This window comes from Carcharhinus amblyrhynchos, chromosome 6 (genome assembly GCF_965287045.1).
Source record: "Carcharhinus amblyrhynchos chromosome 6, sCarAmb.v2.hapA, whole genome shotgun sequence".
NCBI lineage: Eukaryota > Metazoa > Chordata > Chondrichthyes > Carcharhiniformes > Carcharhinidae > Carcharhinus > Carcharhinus amblyrhynchos.
In genome coordinates this window covers 104735748-104756943 of record NC_137329.1, presented here as the reverse complement: position 1 = coordinate 104756943, position 21196 = coordinate 104735748, and the positions used below count along the sequence as shown (strand labels likewise).

The following is a 21196-nucleotide window of genomic DNA, read 5'->3' as shown; positions in this document are numbered from 1 at the left end:
AATGAACCCATGTATTCTTGTGTTAACCGATCCCTAAGATGTGGTTGGTGCCTTGATGCTTATCTATTAAGTAGGCACAGGGAGAATAAAGTCCCAATGAATTTCAGAAACAAGACTGTGCTGCAGCAGGGATGGCCAATAAGTACCAGATCCTGTGGATAAACAATGTAGGGACTGCCAATTGACTGCAAAATCAGGTTGTCCCACCTGCAGCTGAAAGTACAAGATTCATACATGGAGCAACAAAAAAGCAGAAGTCTCCAAGCACTTGAGAGCTCTCGCCACTGCCAGGCCGAAAGGGGCACGGGTCCATCCATTAGCACATTAAAAAGCTGGAACACCTAGCGGCCTTCAGGCCAGACCATTGGACCAGTCTGTATGTTGTCATACATTGTGCATGCCCCTGAATTTATACAAGAGACAGCCGAAGCAATAATTAAAAAGAAATGACAATGTACAGGAAAAGGGTGTCCATGCTGTGCAATTGTTGCAAGCACTGCATCAAATATAAAAATGAATAAAAGGTCACACTGAGACTATGAAAATACAAGTCAAGAGGTCGAAGCTAATAATGCATGATATTAAATTGTAAGTTGTTCCAGCATTTTCTCAACAACACTTGGGAATCAAGGTACATTTTTCTCCCAGAAGAATGAGATGGCTCGTTTGCGCTATAATAGGAGTGGCAGAAGCCAGCTGTATCTCAATGGGGAAGCTGAGAACCGGCCACAGCTCCAGGGGGCGTGAAGCTCAGAGACAGAGCGCCTCTGCGTAGGGGCGGGACACTCCTGCTGTCAAACGTACTGTGGACTGTGAATAGATTGTGCTGGGGGAGCCAGGCATTACACTTTTACAGGTATTTACTCAGACAGTAAAAGCTGCAAGCATTGGAAACTTCGGTACAGAAAGGAAAAAAGCTGCTGGGAACTCAGTGTAAAATCGCCATGCAAACTGGCTGCCCGGGCGGGGGGAATTCCGCTCTCAACATTAACTCTGCATGTCCAGTGAAATTCCAACTTTCGGCTTTTTGCAACGTTTTTAGTTTATTTTGCAACATGTAATGGTCTGCTGGGAGAATTCCTCTTTAGAATTGTATTTAGTGAGTTGTAGCTATGGCACTGTGAGGTTATATCTTTGGCACTGTGAGTCTATACCTATGGCATTATGAGTCTGTACCTTTGCACTGCGAGTCTGTATCTATGGCACTGTGCGACTGTACCTATCACCCTGTGAGTCTGTCCCTCCAGCACTGTGAGTCTATACCTGTGGCACTGTGAATCTGTACCTATGGCATTGTGAATTTGCCCCTATGGCACCATGAGGCTGTCCCTATGGCACCATGAGTCTGTACCTATGGCACTATGAATCTGCACCTATGGCACTGTGAGCCTGTCCCCAAGGCACTGTGAGTTTGTCCCTATGGCACTGTGAGTCTGTACCTATGACACTGTGAGTTTATACCCTGGCACTGTGAGTCCTTACCTATAGCACTGCGAATCTGTACCTATGGCACTGTGAGTCTGTACCTATGGCACTGTGAGTCTGTACCTATGGCACAGTGAGTCTGTACCTGTGAGTAGGTATCTACTTCTACCATAGTTGATCTCACCATCCTGCACCAATACATTTCCATTTTCCTCCACCTGGGTGTGACTCTACTGGCTTGGCTCCATTCTCAGCTATCTAACTGCATCTAGAAAATCACTATCAGTGGTTTCTCTTCCCATTCTTACCACTGGCCTCCCCATTGTTCTACTCTTGGACCTTTTCTATTTCTCAATGACATGCTGTCTCTCAGCAACATCATCTGAAAGTACAATGTCAGTTTCCACATGTTGTTGACCACATCCAGCTTTACCCCACCACCATCTCTTCTGGCTTTTCATGCTCGCTAAATTATCAGACTTCTTATTTGGCATCCACTATTGGATGAGCAGAAATGACTCCCAGTTAAATGTTAGGAAGCCTGAAGCCATATTCTTTGGTCGGTGAAACATCCCGTTCCCTGGAAATGGATCAAAACTGAACCAGAAAATCTCAGTGTGATGTTTGACCCTAAGGTGAGCTTTCCACCTTCATATCCACACCGTCATTATAATCACCTATTTTCACCTCCAGAGTATTGCCTACCTCTGACCTACCTCACTTCTTCTTGCTGCCAAAACCCTCAATGAACCATTCCAGGCTGGTCTCTCACATTCAACCTTTGTAAACTAGAGTCATCCAAAACTCTGCAACCCGTATCCTAACTTACACTAAATGCTGTTTACTCATCACCCCACGTGCTCATTGACTGCACTGGCCCTTAGTTAAACTGCATCTTGATTTTAAAGTTCTCAAACTTATTTTCAAATCCTTCCAGGGCCTCCCCCCTCCCCCCCTATGTCTGTATTCTCCTACAAAGCTCTGAGATTACAGTTCTCCTCTGACCTCTGGATCTCTGTAATTGGTTTTTGTGACTTCAGCCTAAACTCTGAAATTTCCTCTCTAAACTCCTAACCATCCCTACCTCATTTCCTCTATTAAGATGCTCCTTAAAACTTAGCTCTTTGACCAAGCTTATAGTCATTTTACCTGGCACCTCCTTATGTGGTGCCATATTTTGTTTTATAAAGTCCCTGTGAAGACCTTGGGCATTTTATTATATTGAAGACACTAACTATTGTAGAAAAAAAGAGACATCCCATCGTCTTTGGTAGCATGCCCTTTATTCAGCAATACATAGGTTCTGTGTTACCAAAACTGTAAACAGCCTATCTAACTACTGGCTATTGTCCTAGTCTCATGAGTTTGAATCTGTAGACTCTGTGAGTCTGTCCGTATGGCATTGTGAGTTTGTACCTGTGGCATTACATAAGAACATAAGAAATAGGAGCAGGAGTAGGCTATCTAGCCCTTTGAGCCTGCCCCGCCATTCAATAAGATCATGGCTGATCTGAAGTGGATCAGTTCCACTTTCCCGCTTTCTCCCCATAACCCTTAATTCCCTTGTCTATCAAAAACCTATCTATCCGTGACTTAAATATATTTAGTGAGGTAGCCTCCACCACTTCAACGGGCAGAAAATTCCAGAGATTCACCACCCTTTGAGTGAAGAAGTTCCTCTTCAACTCCGTTCTAAACTGCAACCCCCCCTTATCTTGAGGCTGTGCCCTCTAGTCCTGCTATCCTTTCTAAGCGGGAAGAATCTCTCTACCTCTACCCTATCCATCCCCTTCATTATCTTATACGTCTCTATAAGATCCCCCCTCATCCTTCTAAACTCCAGTGAGTACAGACCCAGTCTATTCAGTCTCTCTTCATAGTCCAACCCCCTCATCTCCGGTATCAGCCTAGTGAACCTCCTCTGCATACCCTCCAAGGCCAATATATCCTTGCGCAAGTGCGGCGACCAAAACTGCACACAGTACTCCAGCTGCGGCCTCACCAGTACCCTGTACAGTTGTAGCAAGACCTCCCGCTATAAAGGCCAACATTCCATTCGCCTTCTTGATCACCTGCTGCACCCGCAGACTGGGTTTTTGCGACTCGTGCACAAGGACCCCCAGGTCCCTCTGCACTGTAGCACGCTGCAGCTTTTCGCCTTTTAAATAATAATCCCTCCTACTATTATTTCTGCCAAAGTGGATAACCTCACACTTGCTAACATTATACTTGTGAGTCTGCACCTGTAACATTGTGAGTTTGTACCTGTAGCACTGTGAGGTTGTACTTGTGGCATTGTGTGTTGGAACTCGCAACACTGTGAGTTTGTACCTGTAACACTGAGGTTGTACTAGTGGCACTGTGAGTTGGTACCTGTAACACTGTGAGGTTGTACCTGTAGGACTGTGAGTTTGAATCTATTAGTGTTAGTTTGTACTGTAGCACTGTGATTTTGTACCTATAGCACCATGTGTTTGTACCTGTAGCACCATGAGTTTATACCTGTAGCACTGTGATTCTGTACCTGCAACACCATGAGTTTGTACCTGTTGCATGATGAGTTTGTACTTGTAACACTCTGTGTGTACCTGTAGCACTGTTGTGTTTGTACCCATAGTTCTGTGAGTTTATGAGTTTGTATCTGTAACACTGTGCGTTTGTACCTGTAACAGTATGAGTTTGTGCCTGTAGCACTGTGTCTGTAGAACTAGAGTGGCATAGTAGTTCACAGCTCCAGTGACTTGGGTTTGAATCCCGACTTGGGTCACTGTCTGTGTGGAGTTTGCACATTCTCCCCATGTCTGCGTGGGTTTCCTCCAGGTGCTTTGGTTTCCTCCCACAGTCCAAAAGATGCGTGGGCTAGGTTGATTGGCCATGCTAAATTGCCACTTAGTGTCCCAGAGTGCATAGGTTAAAGGGATTAACAGGTAAATATATAGGAATATGGGGAGAGGGCCTGGTTGGGATTATGGTCGATGCAGACTTGATGGGCCGAATGGCCTCTTTCTGCACTCTAGGGTTTCTGTGATTCTATGATCCTGCTTGAGTTTGTACCTGTAGCACTGTGAATTTTTACTGGTAGCTGTGTGAGTTTGTACCTGTAGCATTGCGAGTTTGTACCTGTGGCACTGTGAGTTTGTACCTGTAGCGCTGTAAGTGTTTATCCGTGATATTGATTTAATACAAGAAAGCAAATAATCTGATGTTTTCTGTTTTCTGCATTCTTATAGATAGTTGGGTCGCGTGGCATTGACATGGTAAATAAATAACATGCCGGGAGGAGGGTTGTGGAGATTATCCATTAACAAACATTCCAGGTTACGGGTTAATCACCCTGTTGAGAGTTACAAAGCAACTGAATGACTCAGCCAGTAATAACTTTTTCTCTCTCTGAAAAGTCAGCAGGGAATTTTAGGCACTCGGAATTCAATTATTTTTAGCATAATAATACGGTTCGTTAGAAATGCACTGGAGAGTTGAAAGGGAAGTTTGGAATGACACAGAAGCTAACTGGTTAGTTTTCAGTTTTATGTTTAAATGTATGGGTATTCCAGTTAACTGAGAAAAGTAATTGGTGTTCTTTTTTAGTTGCAATGATAGTTTGTTATTTTACGTACAAAATAAAACTTGAAAGGCAGGCAATATTCTGTTTAAAACCACAATTGTTTTCTCACTTTTTAATTTAGTGTCAGTAGTGTAGAATCTTTAGTACAGTGCAAATGATGAACTTGTATCTAACTGTAACTCAATTTGTTTTAGCTCTAACCCTAACTTGGAAGCACCCGAAGTTTCTTATTACTGATATTAAGCCTAAAACAGGAATAACATTTCTCACAAGTAATGCGAATTTTAAATTCGTTCACGGGATGTGGGTGTCACTGTCTGGGACCAGTGTTTATTACCTTGAACTAAATGGTTTGCTATGCTATTTCAGAAGGCATTTAAGAGTCAACCCTATTGCTGTAGATTTGGAGTTGCATGTAGGCCAGATCAGGTAAGGACTGCAGATTTCCTTTCCTAAAGGGCATTAATGAACCAGATGGGTTTTTACACCAATGATTTCATGGTCATCATGCGACTTTTAATTCCAGATTGTCACTGAATTCAGATCTCACTGTCTGCTGTGATGAGATATGAACCCCAGGTCCCCAGAGCATTACCCTTGGGTCTCTAGATTGCTGGTATGGTGAAAGTACCACTGTGCAATCACCTCCCATAATAGGAGCAGCCACACAAACACAAAAACCAATTCCATTTGTTTATATTGAGAAAATCCCAGAACTCAGGTAACTGGGCTTTAGGAGCAATAATATATTTGAGATTTTAACTTTGAACCATCTGCAAAGTTGTTATGTGCATATAATTAATTTAGTTTTGTGACATTTCACTTCTGACCCTTTCTAAGGTGACAGGAATGGTCTGGTTGTGAAACAAAATGACGGGGTCAACCCTTGAGCTTCTTTCAGAATGGCCAGAGAAGATTCCATTAAATGTCTGCGCTGCTCACTATATGCTTTGAACGTCCTTTTCTGGGTGAGTACAGATTCCTCTACTTCTGCCCACGGCTCACAAGACGGCAACCTCTGCAGACTGCAAGTCATGGTTGGTATTTAGGTTGTTTCTGGAAAATTGAGTAAAATGTGGCATGACTGCAACACCAGCACAACAACCTTTCCTTCCTCCTATTGAACTAATTGATTTTCACTTGAACTTTGGATGTTCCTGCGGGAAAAGTTTGTTTCTGATAGTTTGAGTGATATCCGTTCAGTTTGCTTCGACAGAATGATCTTGTTATTATTGACATTATGGTTAATGTTTGAAGCGCCCTGATAGTATAGGTCAACAATGCTGAGTAGAATTTTGTGCAAGTTGAAGCAAATAAACTTTGCAATTCAAAGTTAGTGTTTATAATAGAGCAACTTTTACTAGGCACATTAAATGGTCTTCTTATAACAATTAAGCTTTAATTCACTAAATTTGAATTGATTGGATCAACAATGTTTCCAAAGGATATTGAGACAGCATTATCAAAACAATACTTGGTGTAGCTTCTCAAGATTCAGAATCAGAAAATAAAGGAGTTTTGGGGATTGGGTTTTACAATATCATAGCAGTGCAGAAGAGGCCTTACTCTCTGGCAGAATATCTTACCCAGGCCCTTTTCCCCATCCTATTCCCATAAAGCCATATGTTTTCTATGGCCAATCCATCTAACCTGCATATCTTTGGACTGAGGGAGGAAACTGGAGCATCTGAAGAAAATCCACAAAGTCACAGGAAGAATATGGAAACTCAACACAGACAGTCTCCCAAAGCCAGAATTGAACCAGGGTCCCTGGCGCTGTGAAGCAGCAGTGCTAACCACCGTGCCACCATGTCACCCAATATGAATAGTCATCTAATTTGCATTATACAATAGAAACGTACCTTTATGATTTATACAATTTTACTGATCAAGCGGATATTTGTTAGCCATCTGCAATCTGAGAATTGATACCTTTAAAGGGAAATTATATTGTACATCAGGGAAAAAGACGCAGAAGAGAATGGTGAAAGGGTTAGATGAATAAAGGTGGGAGGAAGCACTAACACCGGCTCAGACTATTTGGGCTGAATCACAGAATCATAGAATTGTTACAGTGCAGGAGGCCATTCAGCTCATTGTGTTTGCAACAATTTTTGAATGAGCATTATGGCTTAGTGCCACTCCCTGTAACCCTGCACATTGTTTCTATTCAAATGATCATCTGACGCTCTCTTAAATACCTCGACTAAATCTACTTCCCCCACACTTCCAGGCAGTACATTCCAGACCCGAATCACTTGCTGTGTGAGAAAGTTTTTTCTCACATTACATTTGCTTCTTTTGCCAATGCCTTTGAATCTGTGCCCTCTCATTCTTAATCCTTTTATTAACAGGAATAGTTTCTCCCTGCCTACTTCGTCCAGCTCCCATAATTTTGCACACTCCTAGCCTTCTCTCCAAGGAGATCAGCAATCAGCTTCTCCAGTCTATCCTCATAAATGACGTTTCTCATTGCTGGAACCATTCTTGAAAACCTATGCATTCTTACATAGAATCCTACAGTGCAGAAGTTTCGGCCCATCGAGTCTACACCGACCACAATCCCACCCACAACCCCTATCCCCATAGCCCCATGCATTTACCCTAGCTAGTTTCCCTGATACTAAGGGGCAATTCAGCATTGCCCATCCACCTAACCTGCACATCTTTGGACTCTGGGAGGAAACAGGAGCACTCGGTGGAAACCCATGCACACTTGGGAAGAATGTCCAAACTCCACACAGACAGTGACCCAAGCCAGGAATCAAACCCAGGTCCCTGATGCTGTGAGGCAGCAGTGCTAACCACTGTGCCACCGTGCCGCCAATGCATTCTCTACAATGCATTCACATCCCTACTAAAGTGCGGCACCCAGAGCTATATACAATATCCAACTAGGTCTAATGGAGTGTCTTTTGCTCTAATTAGCATCTTTTACCTGGCCTGTTTCTTTGCTGTACATTCCTATGTAATCAAACCAGAACATTGAAATGGGAAACTAATTCTATATTGTAAATAAACATATAAGAGAACAGCTTTTATAATTGTTCTGAAATGTCTTTTTCATAGGTTTTCATTTTTCTTAATACTTCATAATGTACTTCAAAATTCTGAGTTACTTTTGGTATTAGATTGCACATCAATAGCCTATGATGTCTCTAATCATGTTTGTAACAAAATTTAACACAATGATATGAGTGACCTGTTTTCCTGATTTTACTGCCTGAGATCTGAAACAAACATACATCACTGTGCATGGAGGGAAGCTGAAATAGCTCTTAGTCATTCAGTCTGCTCTTTTCCTCCCTCCCCAACATCATTATCACCTTGCTGATTGTGGGAGCTTGCCATGCGCAAATTGACTGCTGTGTTTCCTATATTGCAACAGTGGGTAGAGTTTTCCCATTTTTTTTCAAAGTGTTGTCTTGCATGGCAGAAGTGGGGGGCAGCCATGTTGGTTGCCTGCCTTGCTGAATTTTCCCACTGGAATTTAAAAAAAATGGAAGGGCTGGTCACGATGTCACGCTGGTGGCAAAGGTTCTGATTGAGCCCATGCCACCAGCAACTTAGGTTTTTGAAAGATCGGGACGTCTTTTTGAAAGGACACCCCAATTTAAAAAAAAGTTTAATTCACCAACATCCCATGGAACCTTGTCTCCCCACCACCACTGACATGGGACCCCCATTCCCCACTCCGAATTTCCCCACTCTGAACCTCCTCAAAGCACTACCCTGTCAAGACCCCAGCATTGCTACAAAGAACAAAGAAAGAACTACCTGGCACAGCCTCCTGACCGTACCTAAGCACTACCTGGGGACACTGGGGGCACCACCATAGGGCAGTGCCTGAGCACTGTTAGTACACAGCCCAGGCATGAACTCTTCCCACCCGCCTTAGCTGTCAGGCCCTCTCAGGTTATGATTGCCAATTAAAAGCGGATCCTGGAATCTAAAACAAAAACAGAAAATGCTGGAAAATCTCAATAGGTCTGACAGCATCAGTGGGGAGAGAATAGAGCCAATGTTTCAAGTCTCTGACTTATAACATTGGCTCTATTCTCTCCCCACAGATGCTGTCAGACCTACTGAGATTTTCCAGAGTGTTCTATGATTATCAGTTACCTATTTCACAAAATGTATTGTAAACCCCGCTGATGTGACACCACGCTGATGGGGGTGGGGGAGAATCCCCTACGTTACGGGGTGATGCAGTGGGTAGGCCTGCTAATTATATGTTAATATAGTACAATAGGCTTCCCATTGTTGCATGGTGGAAACACCATTATATCATTGAATGTGGACGGGAAGGGGAGAGGGTATTGGGGGCAATTGAGCAGGAAAATGCCACTGGCATGAAAATCATTTCGGGACTCCCCCCATGATTCTCCATCCCACTACCATCGAAAACGGGGGCCGAAAATCACTTTGTGTCTGCACATTTGAAAATGCAAGCCTTTGGAACTTTGCTCACAACCAATCCCAACAACAAAATAAAAGACAAAAGAAGATGAATTACGTCTATCTCTAATGAAATTGTATAACATGCAAAATACATTGAACTACAGTGTGGTAACCACATATTTGTAGAACAGAGACATCTGTGGCTGAAAGCTGATAACTAGTAATAATGGGAAACCTGTCGAGCAAAAGGAAATTGCTGCACCGTTTTAAATATTTGCCTACAGAATAGTAAATAAAAGACATGCATATTTTACAGCTGATGTCAGTTTGTGTTCTGGGTGTGTCTGCATGGATGAGGGATTACCTGAATAACGTGCTTGTGTTAACAACAGAAACCAGGTATGTATAAACTGGTACTGGAAAAATTCCATAAGTGCAATTACTTATTTGGTTTGTCAAACGTGAAATGTAAGCGTATGTTTACAATGTGGTGGATGCCATCCAGAAACAAGATCAGATTCTGCATCCTATCTAATCCTTGTCAATGGTTTCCTTTCAATAAGTTCTGATATTTAAAATCAAAACTTACAACCTGTAATCTTATGGTAATTCGAGTAAGATTTCTTGTCTTCATTTGTTAAAAGTTGACAATCGAATTGAATTCTTCCATGCAAGTGAACATCTTTAAAACATCAGATTTCTTTTAGCAATTATAATGAAAAGCAGACCACATTTTTGAGACAACTTTCATTGACAGTATTCATATCTTTTTGAGGTGCTGTTTGAAAATATAAAATGCTCATGACTATGCTTCATGACTTAACCGATGATATTCCATTATAACCTTGACTCTAATCTTTTTAAGCTTGTTTTCAATCATGGTATTCTTTAGTGCTTACAGTGAAATAAGGATCTAAGTTGTTGCAGCCCTGGGGCTTATTTTGTGCTTGCAATTGCATACAAGGCTATGGACCATGGGATGAAAAAAGGTTGGTGCGTGATGTCTGGCACAGACACGATGGGCCAGAGGGTCTCTTTTTGTGCTATAAAACTCAATGACTGAATATGTCCTCCTGCACACTTAATTAAACCAGAATTGATCCCACTGCTTGATGATAATTTCCATCGGGAAAAAGATACAAAAGTCTAAGGTCACATACCAACTGACTCAAGAACAGCTTCTTCCCTGCTGCCATCGGACTTTCGAATTAACCTACCTTGTATTAAGTTGATCTTTCTCTACACCCTGGCTATAACTGTAACGTTACATTCTGCACTTTCTCCTTTCCTTCTCTATGAATGGTATGCTTTGTCTGTATAGCGTGCAAGAAGCAATACTTTTCATTGTACACTAATACGTGTGACAATAATAAATCAAATTTAAAAAATCAAAATAATAGCAGAATGGGGGATATGCCAGGCCACGGAGTTACAGACTGTGGTTGAGTGGCCCACAGTTGCTCATGGTGCCCAGTTTTGAGGTGCTAGATCTGTTCAGAATCTATTCCATTTAGCACGGTGGTAGAGCCACACGACACAATGGAAAGTATCTGCATTTTGAAGACAGGAGTTGGTCTCCAAAAGGACTGTGTGGTGGTCACTCCTACTGATGCTATCATGGCCAGATGCATCTGCAACAGGTAGATTGGTGAGGATGAAGTCAAATTTTTTCCCCCCCTTTTGTTGGTTCATTCACCACTTGCCGCAGACCGAGTCCAGCAGTTATATTCTCTAGGACTCGGACAGTAGTAGCCACTTTTTGGTGATAGACGTTGAAGTCCTCTAACCAATACAATACAATCCATGCCCTTACCACCCTCAGTGCTTCCTCTGAGTAGTTTTCAACATAGAGGAGTACTGATTCATCAGTTGAAGGGCTGTGGGGGGATCAGAATACTGTAATCAGCAGGAGGTTTCCTTGCCCATATTTGATCTGATGCCATGGGACTTCACAGCACCTGGAGACGTTACTGTTGTACAAAAAGTTTTGTATTTGTTATGATTAACTTTTTAAATAAGTGTGATGTCTTTTGGGTACCATTAACTCAAGTTTAATGTTCTTTTGCAGGCTGGAAGAAGCATTCATTCTAACATATTTTCCAGTGATCCACCCCATAATGATTGCTGTGTGCTGCTTTTTAATTATAGTTGGAATGTTAGGTTGCTGTGGAACAGTAAAGAGAAATCCATTGCTCCTTGCTTGGGTATGTATGTTTTTGGTGAAGAATACTCTGAAGCTTAGCTAAGTGATTGCTGAAATAGCTCATAATATTGTGTTACCGTGGTGGCAGCTTTAGGAGTAGGAGAGTGGGAAATTGAGGCAAGCGTGTTAGGGTGGCTTCCCCATGTATTCCCACCATGGAGGAGCTTTCCCAGGGAATGGTGTATTGGCTGCCTATTCCATAGGGTGGTGGCACAGAACTCTACACCTGTGGCCCAGATGATTGGCTGGAGGGATTCCTGTCTGTACTGAGGGGCCTACTGAGTTTTTTCCCCGGGACTTTATCATTTAAATCTTCACCTCTGAAGGTGTCTCTGTGCTGATGTACCATCAAAATCACTGAACTTCCTTAGCAGTGCTCCACCCTGCCAATGAAGCCTGCAGAACCGCTGCCTCTGATTGGGCCAGAAGACACCAGGAGCTCACTCACCGTACTTATTGGGATGGCATGGAGGCAGCCAATTTAGAATCATGGAACCATAACCGTAACCCTCGTGTGCAGAAGGAGGCCATTTGGCATATTGAGCCTGCACCGACAACTATCCCATCAGGCCTCTTCCCTGTAACTGCACATATTTACCCTGCTAATCCCTCTGACACTAAGGAACAAATTACCATGACCAATCAACCTAACCCGCACATCTTTAGATTGTGGAAAGAAACTGGAGCACTAGGAGGAAACCCACGCAGGGAATGGGGAAAATGTGCAAACTCCACACAGACAGTCATCCAAGTTCGGAATTGAACTCGGGTCCCTGGAGCTGTGAGGCAGCCATGCTGACCACTGTGCCACCCTTTGGAGGCACCTCTGGGAAGATTTCAACACCGGTCTCACTGCTGGCAAGTGTAGGGTCGGAAACCCCATGTGCAGTGTTGGAACCCCCATTTGGTCCCAACACCGGTGTCCCAAGGACTATTTATCCCACTATCTTCACTCTTTGTATTTGATGCAGAACTTGTGTAGAAGAACGGACATCACAGATTTTGCTGGAGCAGTGCATTCTGTGCCACGTCCAGTTAGTTGTTTTCTCCTGTTTAGGGTATAAAAATTTTGCCCAATAAGTTGCTATTATTAGGAGCTCATAATGGCCCAACTTGGGCAACAGAACATCTGGGACTTTGATGGGCAACAAGACAAACAATGTATCTCCTTAAACACAATGAGTCATAGACTCCTACAGTACAGAAAGAGGTCATTCAGCCCATCTAGTCTGCACCAACCACAATCCCAACCAGGTCCTATTCTCATAACCCCATGCTTTTATCCCAACTAATCCCCCTGACACCAAGGGGCAATTTAGCATGGCCAATCCACCTAACCTGCACATCTTTGGACTGTGGGAGGAAACCCATGCAGACACAGGGAGAATGTGCAAACACCACACAGACAGTGACCCAGGCCAGGAATTGAACCTGGGCCCCTGCTGCTGTGAGGCAGCAATGCTAACCACTACACCACTGTGTCGCCCCATTTAATTCATGGATTTAAGGATCAAGAAATAAACAGAGACATGATATAGAATGAGTGAATTCAAGATCAGAAAAATAAGTAGAAAGAAAGACAAGATTAGGATGAATAACTAGACAGAAATGACAAATAAGAACAATAGAAAAATGTAAATTTTTAACCTTTTAAAAATCTCCAACAATTCTCTAACTGAAGGAATGAGTCACCACACAGATTCATAGACACTGATACATTGGCACAGCACAGAAGGAGGCCATTCAGCCCATTTATGTCTTTGCCAATCACAGAATCATAGAATCCCTACAGTACAGAAGGAGGCCATTCAGTCCATCAAATCTGCATAGACAACAGGTTTATTCCTGTAACCCCATGTATCTACCCTGCTAATCCCTCTGTCAGTAAGGGGCAATTTAAGCTTGACCAATCCACCTAACCTGTACACGTTTTGGAGTTTGGAAGGAAACCGGAGCACTAGGAGGAAACCCACGCAGACACAGGGAGAATGTGCAAGCTCCTCACAGACAGTCATCAAGCCTGGAATTGGACCTGGGACCCTGGTGCTGTAAGGCAGCAATGATAACCACTCTGGCTCCATGCCACCCTAAAGCTTGGCTTTTTTGACTTAATACAAGAAAGGAGAATTTGCTTATCGTGTCCTGTTTCCTAAGATGAAGCAACCCATGATTTGGATTCATTCTGAATAAACAGATCTGATGCAAATAATTTGAATAAGCTATTTTGTGGCTTATTTTCTACAGCTTAGTGGTTTGTACATCTTAAGAAATTGCTGACTGCAGAATGGTATTTCAAGAAATATTAGAACCATGTGAAACATTGTCATATTGAGATAAATTTATTTGCAAAATCTGCTGCTTCAGATTCAGTTTATTTCTACTTGGAAGTACATCAGTAGGTTTAAAAAGACATTCCTTTGCTTTATATTCAACTGGTACAAGTTACCAATTCCAGTGATGATGGGCCCAAAAATCTGAAATTTCAGATGGGACACAAAGTGGTTTAGTTCTAGCGTATGAGGTTGGAATTCAGTGCACTTAGGGTAGAGTTATGCCAGCTCTAAAATGCTTCTTATATTCTGGTAGATGTGGCTGCCAGTATGAGATATATCCATCCACACACCACTCCATCATTGCAATATTTGCTAATGTGTGTTTTGTAATGACAAAGTACTGGCAGCAAAAACTGCTGCTACAGAAATTTTGTTTGGAGTTGGGAGGCTGGTGAAGGGGTTGGTTGTAATATCCCTGGGATATGTAGGACCCAATCTTGCTGGATAATGCCCCCCTCATTTGAAAGCTGACATCAGAATTTTTGTGTTTAATTTTTCTTGTATGATTCTGATGGTGGTCTTGCCCTTCCTGATACTTCATTTTGTGCCATTAATGGCACCTGTTTGGCAAAATAAAAGCTTACAGAAAATTCTACTGACCTACTGGGCAGCACAGTGGTTAGCACTGCTGCCTCACAGCGCCAAGGACCCAGGTTCAATTCTGGTCTGGGGTCAATGTCTGTTTGAAGTTTGCACATTCTCCCTGTTTCTGCATGGGTTTCCTCCCATAGTTTAAAGATGTGTAGGTTAGATTGATTGGTTGTGTTAAATTGCCACTTGTGTCAGGGGGGCTAGTAAGGCTAATACATGGGAATAGGGCCTTCGTGAGGTTGTTGTCGGTGCAGCCTTGAGAGGCTGAAGGGCCTCCTTCTGCACTGTATGATTCTATGATTTGTTGCAAGCTGCTTCCACCCTATTATGTGACTCAAGGTATTCAGTAAATTAATTCAGCTACTGTATTTGGCACATAAAACTGATCCACATTGTACTTTTTCAGTATTTTTGTATCCTGCTGATAATATTCTGTGTGGAACTAGCCTGTGGAGTGTGGAGCTACGATCAGGATTATTCAGTGAGTACCAATCAGATGTTTTCAAATAAAATTTGCATTAAGTAATTGCATTTCAATAAATCAGTGGTACTTCTCACCGAGAAAAACATAAAATATATTTTCTTTGCTCACCCCTAAGGTTCATACAACTGATAGTCACATTCATTTAATTACGCATTGCATTGTCCAACTACTTTACACCTGTATTGAGGGTAATGTATAAATCTCCAATGAAACATTTCAGGAATGTGGTGTGAGATTTTCAACTAAATATAGTTCAGAAGAATGAGAGGTAATTTTATTGAAAGACGGCACAGCGGCACAGTTGTCAGCACTGCTGCCTCACAGCACCAGGGACCCGGGTTCAATTCCAACCTTGGGTGACTGTCTGTGTGGAGTCTGCACATTCTCCCTGTATCTGTGTGGGTTTCTTCTGGGTGCTCCGGTTTGCTTCCACACTCCAAATGTGTGTAAGTTAGATTGATTGGCCGTAGTATGTTGCCCCTTAGTGTCCACAGATATATGGATTAGCCATGGGGTTACTGGGATTGGGCGAGGATGAGGGGAAGGCCTGGATTAGATGCTGTTTTTGAAAGTCAGTACAGACTCGATAGGCTGAATGGCTTCCTTCTGCACTGTAGGGATTCTATGTTTCTATGGTATTATAACAGAATGTTTTCAATGTTAATAAGTTACAAGAATTAACAGTTAAGGAACAGCTTCAGTAATTAAAATACTTGTGGAAATATTTAGAGAATGGAAAGAGTGACGAAAGTTATTGTTGTTTGCCTATCTGTTTACAGGTGATGTTTGAAAGCAGTCTAACTTTGAGCCCCCTATTTTGTTTATCACTTGGCTTTCCTCTTTTGCTTCGATCTGTCCTTAACTCTTAAGAATCTCTTCCTAAATATATTTGCTTCCCTGTCTTTCCTGTAATTGCCTCTTTGCCCTTTTTCTTTCTGTTCTGGTTAGTGTGGTGGGTCAAGAAACCCTGATGGTTACACTTCTGGTGTTGGTCAGGTGAAAATGTGAATGACGGATCTCCCTTCCAATCATCTCTCTCTGTCCCCTACTTCTTCCAACCCTCTGAAAACTTTACCATTAGCTTTGGATCACCTACTAAACATATAGGCTGAAACTTTCCGATGTCATATGTGTCACCACAACTGCCAGCAGAAGTGGAGAATTTGGCACTTAGCCAAATCTTCATTCACTGTAGTTGGACTGGAGAATCCCAGCCATGTATGAGGTCGGAGAATGCAGCCATAATCTTTCCCCTAAATCCACCGTTAATTACTTAACCCTTAGCACAAGCCCCTATTAAATGACTGACTGGAGTTTAGAAGAGTGAGAGGGGATCTTATAGAAACATAAAATTTTAAAAGGGTTAGTCAGGGTAGATTCAGAAAGAATGTTCCCAATGGTGGGGGCGTCCAGGACTAGGGGTCATAGTTTAAGGATAAGGGGCAAACCTTTCAGAACTGAGGTGAGGAGAAATTTCTTCACCAAGGCTGGTGAATGTGTGGAATTCTATATCACAAAATGTAGTTGAAGCCAAAATGTTGTCTGATTTCAAGAAGAAATTAGATATAACTCCTGGGGCTAAAGGGATCAAGTGAAATGGGAGGAAGAGGGATCAGGATATTGAATTTGATGATCAGCCAGGATCAAATGAATGGCAAAACAGGCTCAAAGAGCCCAATGGTCTACTTCTGCTTCTAGTTTCTATGTTTCTATGACTCCCACTTCATCCAAGAGGCCGGAGACTCTTTCATTGTTCTCAGCCTTTCTCTCCTTATCTCCTCCTCCTCTCCTTCCCTTCAATCTAATTCCCTCAAGCTGGCTTTGTTTGTTTTCCAAATGTAACCATGTTGAAAATAGCTCTAATTAAGATGAAAAAAAAAACATGGTGGGGACAATTTTCAACATTGCTATTTGAGTAGTAACTTGAGAGAGAAAATCATCTGTCCATTATCGAACCCATCCAGTTTGCTAAAGTCAGGCAGCGCCTAGAAAAGGCAGTGCTCTCCTTGAATTGATTTATTATTGTCTCATGTATTGGAATACAGTGAAAAGCATTGTTTCTTGCAAGCTGTTGAAGACAAAACATACCTTTCATAGAGTACATAGGGGAGAAGGAAAGTATAGGGTGCAGAATGTGGTGTTGCAGTTACCGATAGGATGAAGAGGAATATCAGCTTAATATATGATAGGACAATTCAAAAGTTTGATGGCAGCATATTGCAGTGAAGTTAAAAATCTGCCATTTGGCCATTCACACCTACTATTCCCTCTGTGGACTGCCATTGGCAGCCTTTCCCCTGGTTTCTGTGGCTATGACTCATCTTTCATTCCCTCATTCTGCAGTATAAATATCTCTCACTTACTTTGCCTTTTAGCTTTGACAAAGGATCATCTGGACTTGAAACGTCAGCTCTTTTCTCTCCTTACAGATGCTGCCAGACCTGCTGACATTTTTCAGCATTTTCTCTTTTGGAAGTTAAAAATCACTCCCATTTACTTTGCTGTATCTCTCGATATCTCTTTCTCAGTGTTTTATCCTTTTCTCTCCTACTTTAGTGCACTCCAATTCTTTTGGAAGTTTGAGCCTTGTGAGTAATAAGAACTGAAAGAAATGAGAGTTTAATTTTGCATTGAAGGGCATGAAACAAATCAAAAAGCAATGGTTTAGCCATTGTGCTTTAAGAGAGCTAAAGTTCGTTAGTGTTTAGAGTACGCTCCATATTATTAACACCTTCCCACCTTTGTGGACACACATAACAATTCTAGAAAAAAAGCTTTCACTTCCTTGAAAAGAAAGTGGCTTGTGTACAGCTCCCATGCAAAACTACAATCACCAAGTTTTCAAAGGACTTGGGGCATTCACAACAGACTAATGAATAAGAAAATCTATGTAAACAGGTAGAAATGCTTGAGTAAGCTACAGCAGTGTGACACAATGCCAAGTTATCAGAACAAGCTGTCATTTTGTCAGAACAGTTCGTCAAATTAACCATATATGTGAAGTACATATGTCACACACTGCAAAATATCTACCTCAAACATTATACATTTAATATCAGCGTGTACATGTGCTGCTTAATGAGACTCAACAATTTGATTTCTTTGTGACAGTAGTGAGGAGATTGGAATATCAAATTAATTTAGGTGGCAAATTGAAGCACATGGTTTTGCTTGTATCTTAAAAACATTTATTGCTTTTCTTAAAAAAAATTATGATATGTTGAAACAAAGCAAAAAGAGGAAGATGTACCCAAAAGACTGAATGAACATGCTGTACAGAGTCACAGACAGGGATTTTAGTAGCCTGTTGGAGATACGCTGGTAAAATGGCAACAGAAGATGTTGGCCTGGATTTTCATTCTCGAGATGTGTAGCAGGGTTTGGGAAAATTCCTGGCCTGGCCTACCTGCTTCAGGAGAAAATGACTGCAAGGGCCAGATTTTCATTATTGGGGGAGTGGGCGTGACCTGGGGTAAAAGTTCAAAGGTAGCCATAGGGGTGCCAAGGTAGTCTGTTTAATGGACCCACCTTGGTGCTGTGGGACTTGCCTCAGTTAAAAGAAAAAGAGAAAGCCCTTCAGCTTACATCCCATACATGCCTTCATTCCTCCCCTCAAGCACAGTCTACCATCCCCTATGCGCTAAGATATGTCTCCAAACAATCCTTATAGAGTAAAGTTTATTTATCAGTCACAAGAAGGTTTACTTTACCACTGCAATGAAGTTACTGTGAAAATCCCCTAGTCGCCACACTCCAGCATCTGTATACTAGGGAGAATTTAGCGTGGCCAATGCACCTTTCAGACTGTGGGAGGAAACCGGTGCACCCGGAAGAAACCCACACAGACATGAATAGAACATGCAAACTCTGCATAGACAGTGACCCAAACCAGGAATCAAACCTGGGTCCCTGGGCAGCAATGCTAACCACTGTGCCACTGTGTTGCCATATCAAGTTATGTTCCTCTATTTGCCCTCATGACTCCTCAGCCCCCTGTGGGTGAGGTGAACTGGGAAACTAACTTAAAAGGTAGCACAGTATTGTTGCACTGGTAGACTTTTAAGGAGATATTTAATGATGCTTTGATAAGATTTATCCTGGTGAGAAAGAAAGACTTTTTAAGAAAGTTGCATCATCCATGGCTAAATAAGGAAGTTAATGATGGCATTCAATTAAAAGGAACACTGTACAAATCTTCAAAGATTAGTGTTAGGTCTGAGGATTGAACAGATTTTATGAACCAGTAAAGAATGACTAAAAAGATAATTAAGAGGCAGTAAACAGTATAAGAGAAATATAACATAAAATATTATTGTTTATGTAGTAATATAAAACCAGCTAGTAAAAATTTCTAAGTATTTGATTGGGAAACAAGTAAGTAAAGCTTGGTCTGCGAGAGACAGCCTAAAAATAGATAATCGAAAACAAGGAAATGGCAGAGACATTGAACAGGTATTTTGCGTAGAAGACTTTGAAAACACCCAAAGATTCTTGAAAACGAAAGCCCTTGCTATAGAAGGAGTACAATGAAGGTTTACCAGGCTGATTCAGGTCTGCCAGATGAGGAGAGATTAAGTTGATTAGGATTATACTATATTAGGGACCCATGTTCAATTCCGGCCTCGGGTCACTGTCTGTGTAGAGTTCGCACATTCTCCCTGTTTCTGCTTAGGTTTCCTCCAGGTGCTCCAGTTTCCTCCCACAGTCCAAAGATGTGCGAGTTAGGTGGATTGGCCATGCTAAATTGACCATAGTTTCAAGGGTATTGGCAGGGTAAATGTGTGGGGTTACGGAATAGGGCCTGGGTGGGATTGTGGTCAGTACATGTTTGATGGGCTAAATGGCCTCCTTCTGTAGTGTAGGGATTCTATGAATTCCATGAATTCTATATTCACTGGTGTTTAGAAGAGTGAGAGGGGATCTCATTGAAACTTATAAAATTCAAACAGGGTTAGACAGGGTAGATTCAGAAAGAATGTTCCCAATGGTGGGGGAGCTCAGAACTAAGGGTCAGAGTTTGAGGATTTTTAGAATTGAGGTGAGGAGAAATTTCTTCACCGAGGGTGGCGAATGTCTAGAATTCACTACCACAGAAAGTAGCTGAGGTCAAAACGTTGTGTGTTTCAAGAAGAAATTAAATACAGCTCTTGAGGCTAAAGAAATCAAGGGATTTAGGGGGAAGGAAGATCAGCATACTGAATTTGGTGATCAACCATCAATCAAAATGGCAGAGCAGGCTCGAGGGGCTGAATGGCCTTTGCCTGCTTCTAGTTTCTATGTTTCCAAAAGCTGATAGGGAGGTGGTGAAGTTAGTATAATCACCATCACCAGAAAAAATATTAAACTTAAAGACTGACAAATCCCCAGGACTGGATAGTCTGCATCCTAAGATCTGAAAAGAACTGGTGTCACAGATAGTAGATGCATTGATTATAATCTTCCAAAATTCCTTAGATTCTAGGAAGTTTAGAAAATAGCTAATGTAAAACCTTTATTAAAGAAAGGAGGGAGGCAGAAAGCAGGAAACTATTGACCAGCAAGCCTAATATCTTTCAGAGGGAAGTGCTAGATAGGTAATATTTTAAAATTCAGGTTTATATAAAACATCCATTATTTCATAAATGCAAGTTGATCTTCTTCAGCATTTGCGATCAAATACATTCAGTGGATTGGTGGAATCTTAAGTCCCTACAATGGGTGAGAAGGAGAGAAAGCTTTCAAATTCAAATGCAACCTGCCAAAAACACATCTCCTAGGGCTCAGAAAAGATGTCAGCTTAAGGGAGATGGGAACTACCAGATTTGGCATAAATGCTTTCCAACAACGCTTGTGGACTGGGAGGAACATGAGCGCTCACCTCCCCCACCTCTCCCCCCCTCCAACTGATCTCACCCCCTGCCCCCACATACCCCATCACTCCCAACTCACAAGAACATCTTCTGCCATGATCATATCTCCATCACAATCCCTCTTGCCCCCTCTCGACGCAATCTCCCTCTCCCTGCAACCTCTCTCTTCCCATAATAGCATGCTGTTCTTGCCCTATTGTAATCGCGCTCTCCCAATCTCTCCCTTCCCAAGACCTTTCATCATGCAATTTCTCTTCCTTGATCTCTCTCCACTGTGTGTCTCTCTCTCCACCTACTCAGACCTACTTTAATTGCAGCTTTCCCTCCCAAGCACTAATCTCTCAA

At 42.1% G+C, this 21196-nt stretch overlaps 1 protein-coding gene across 2 annotated transcripts in view; it reads left to right on the top strand.

The window, feature by feature from the left end:
* The first annotated feature begins 795 nt into the window (after nucleotides 1–795).
* Nucleotides 796–21196, top strand: part of tspan12 (tetraspanin 12) — a 40984-nt gene continuing 20583 nt past the window's right edge. For both annotated transcript variants that reach the window (XM_080191720.1, XM_080191719.1), the window contains exons 1-5: nucleotides 796–856; nucleotides 5831–5958; nucleotides 9708–9790; nucleotides 11460–11595; nucleotides 14925–14999. In XM_080191720.1, coding sequence (XP_080047846.1) covers nucleotides 5893–5958; nucleotides 9708–9790; nucleotides 11460–11595; nucleotides 14925–14999 — 360 coding nt within the window. In that variant the 5' untranslated portion in view covers nucleotides 796–856; nucleotides 5831–5892. The remainder of the gene's footprint in view (nucleotides 857–5830; nucleotides 5959–9707; nucleotides 9791–11459; nucleotides 11596–14924; nucleotides 15000–21196) is intronic.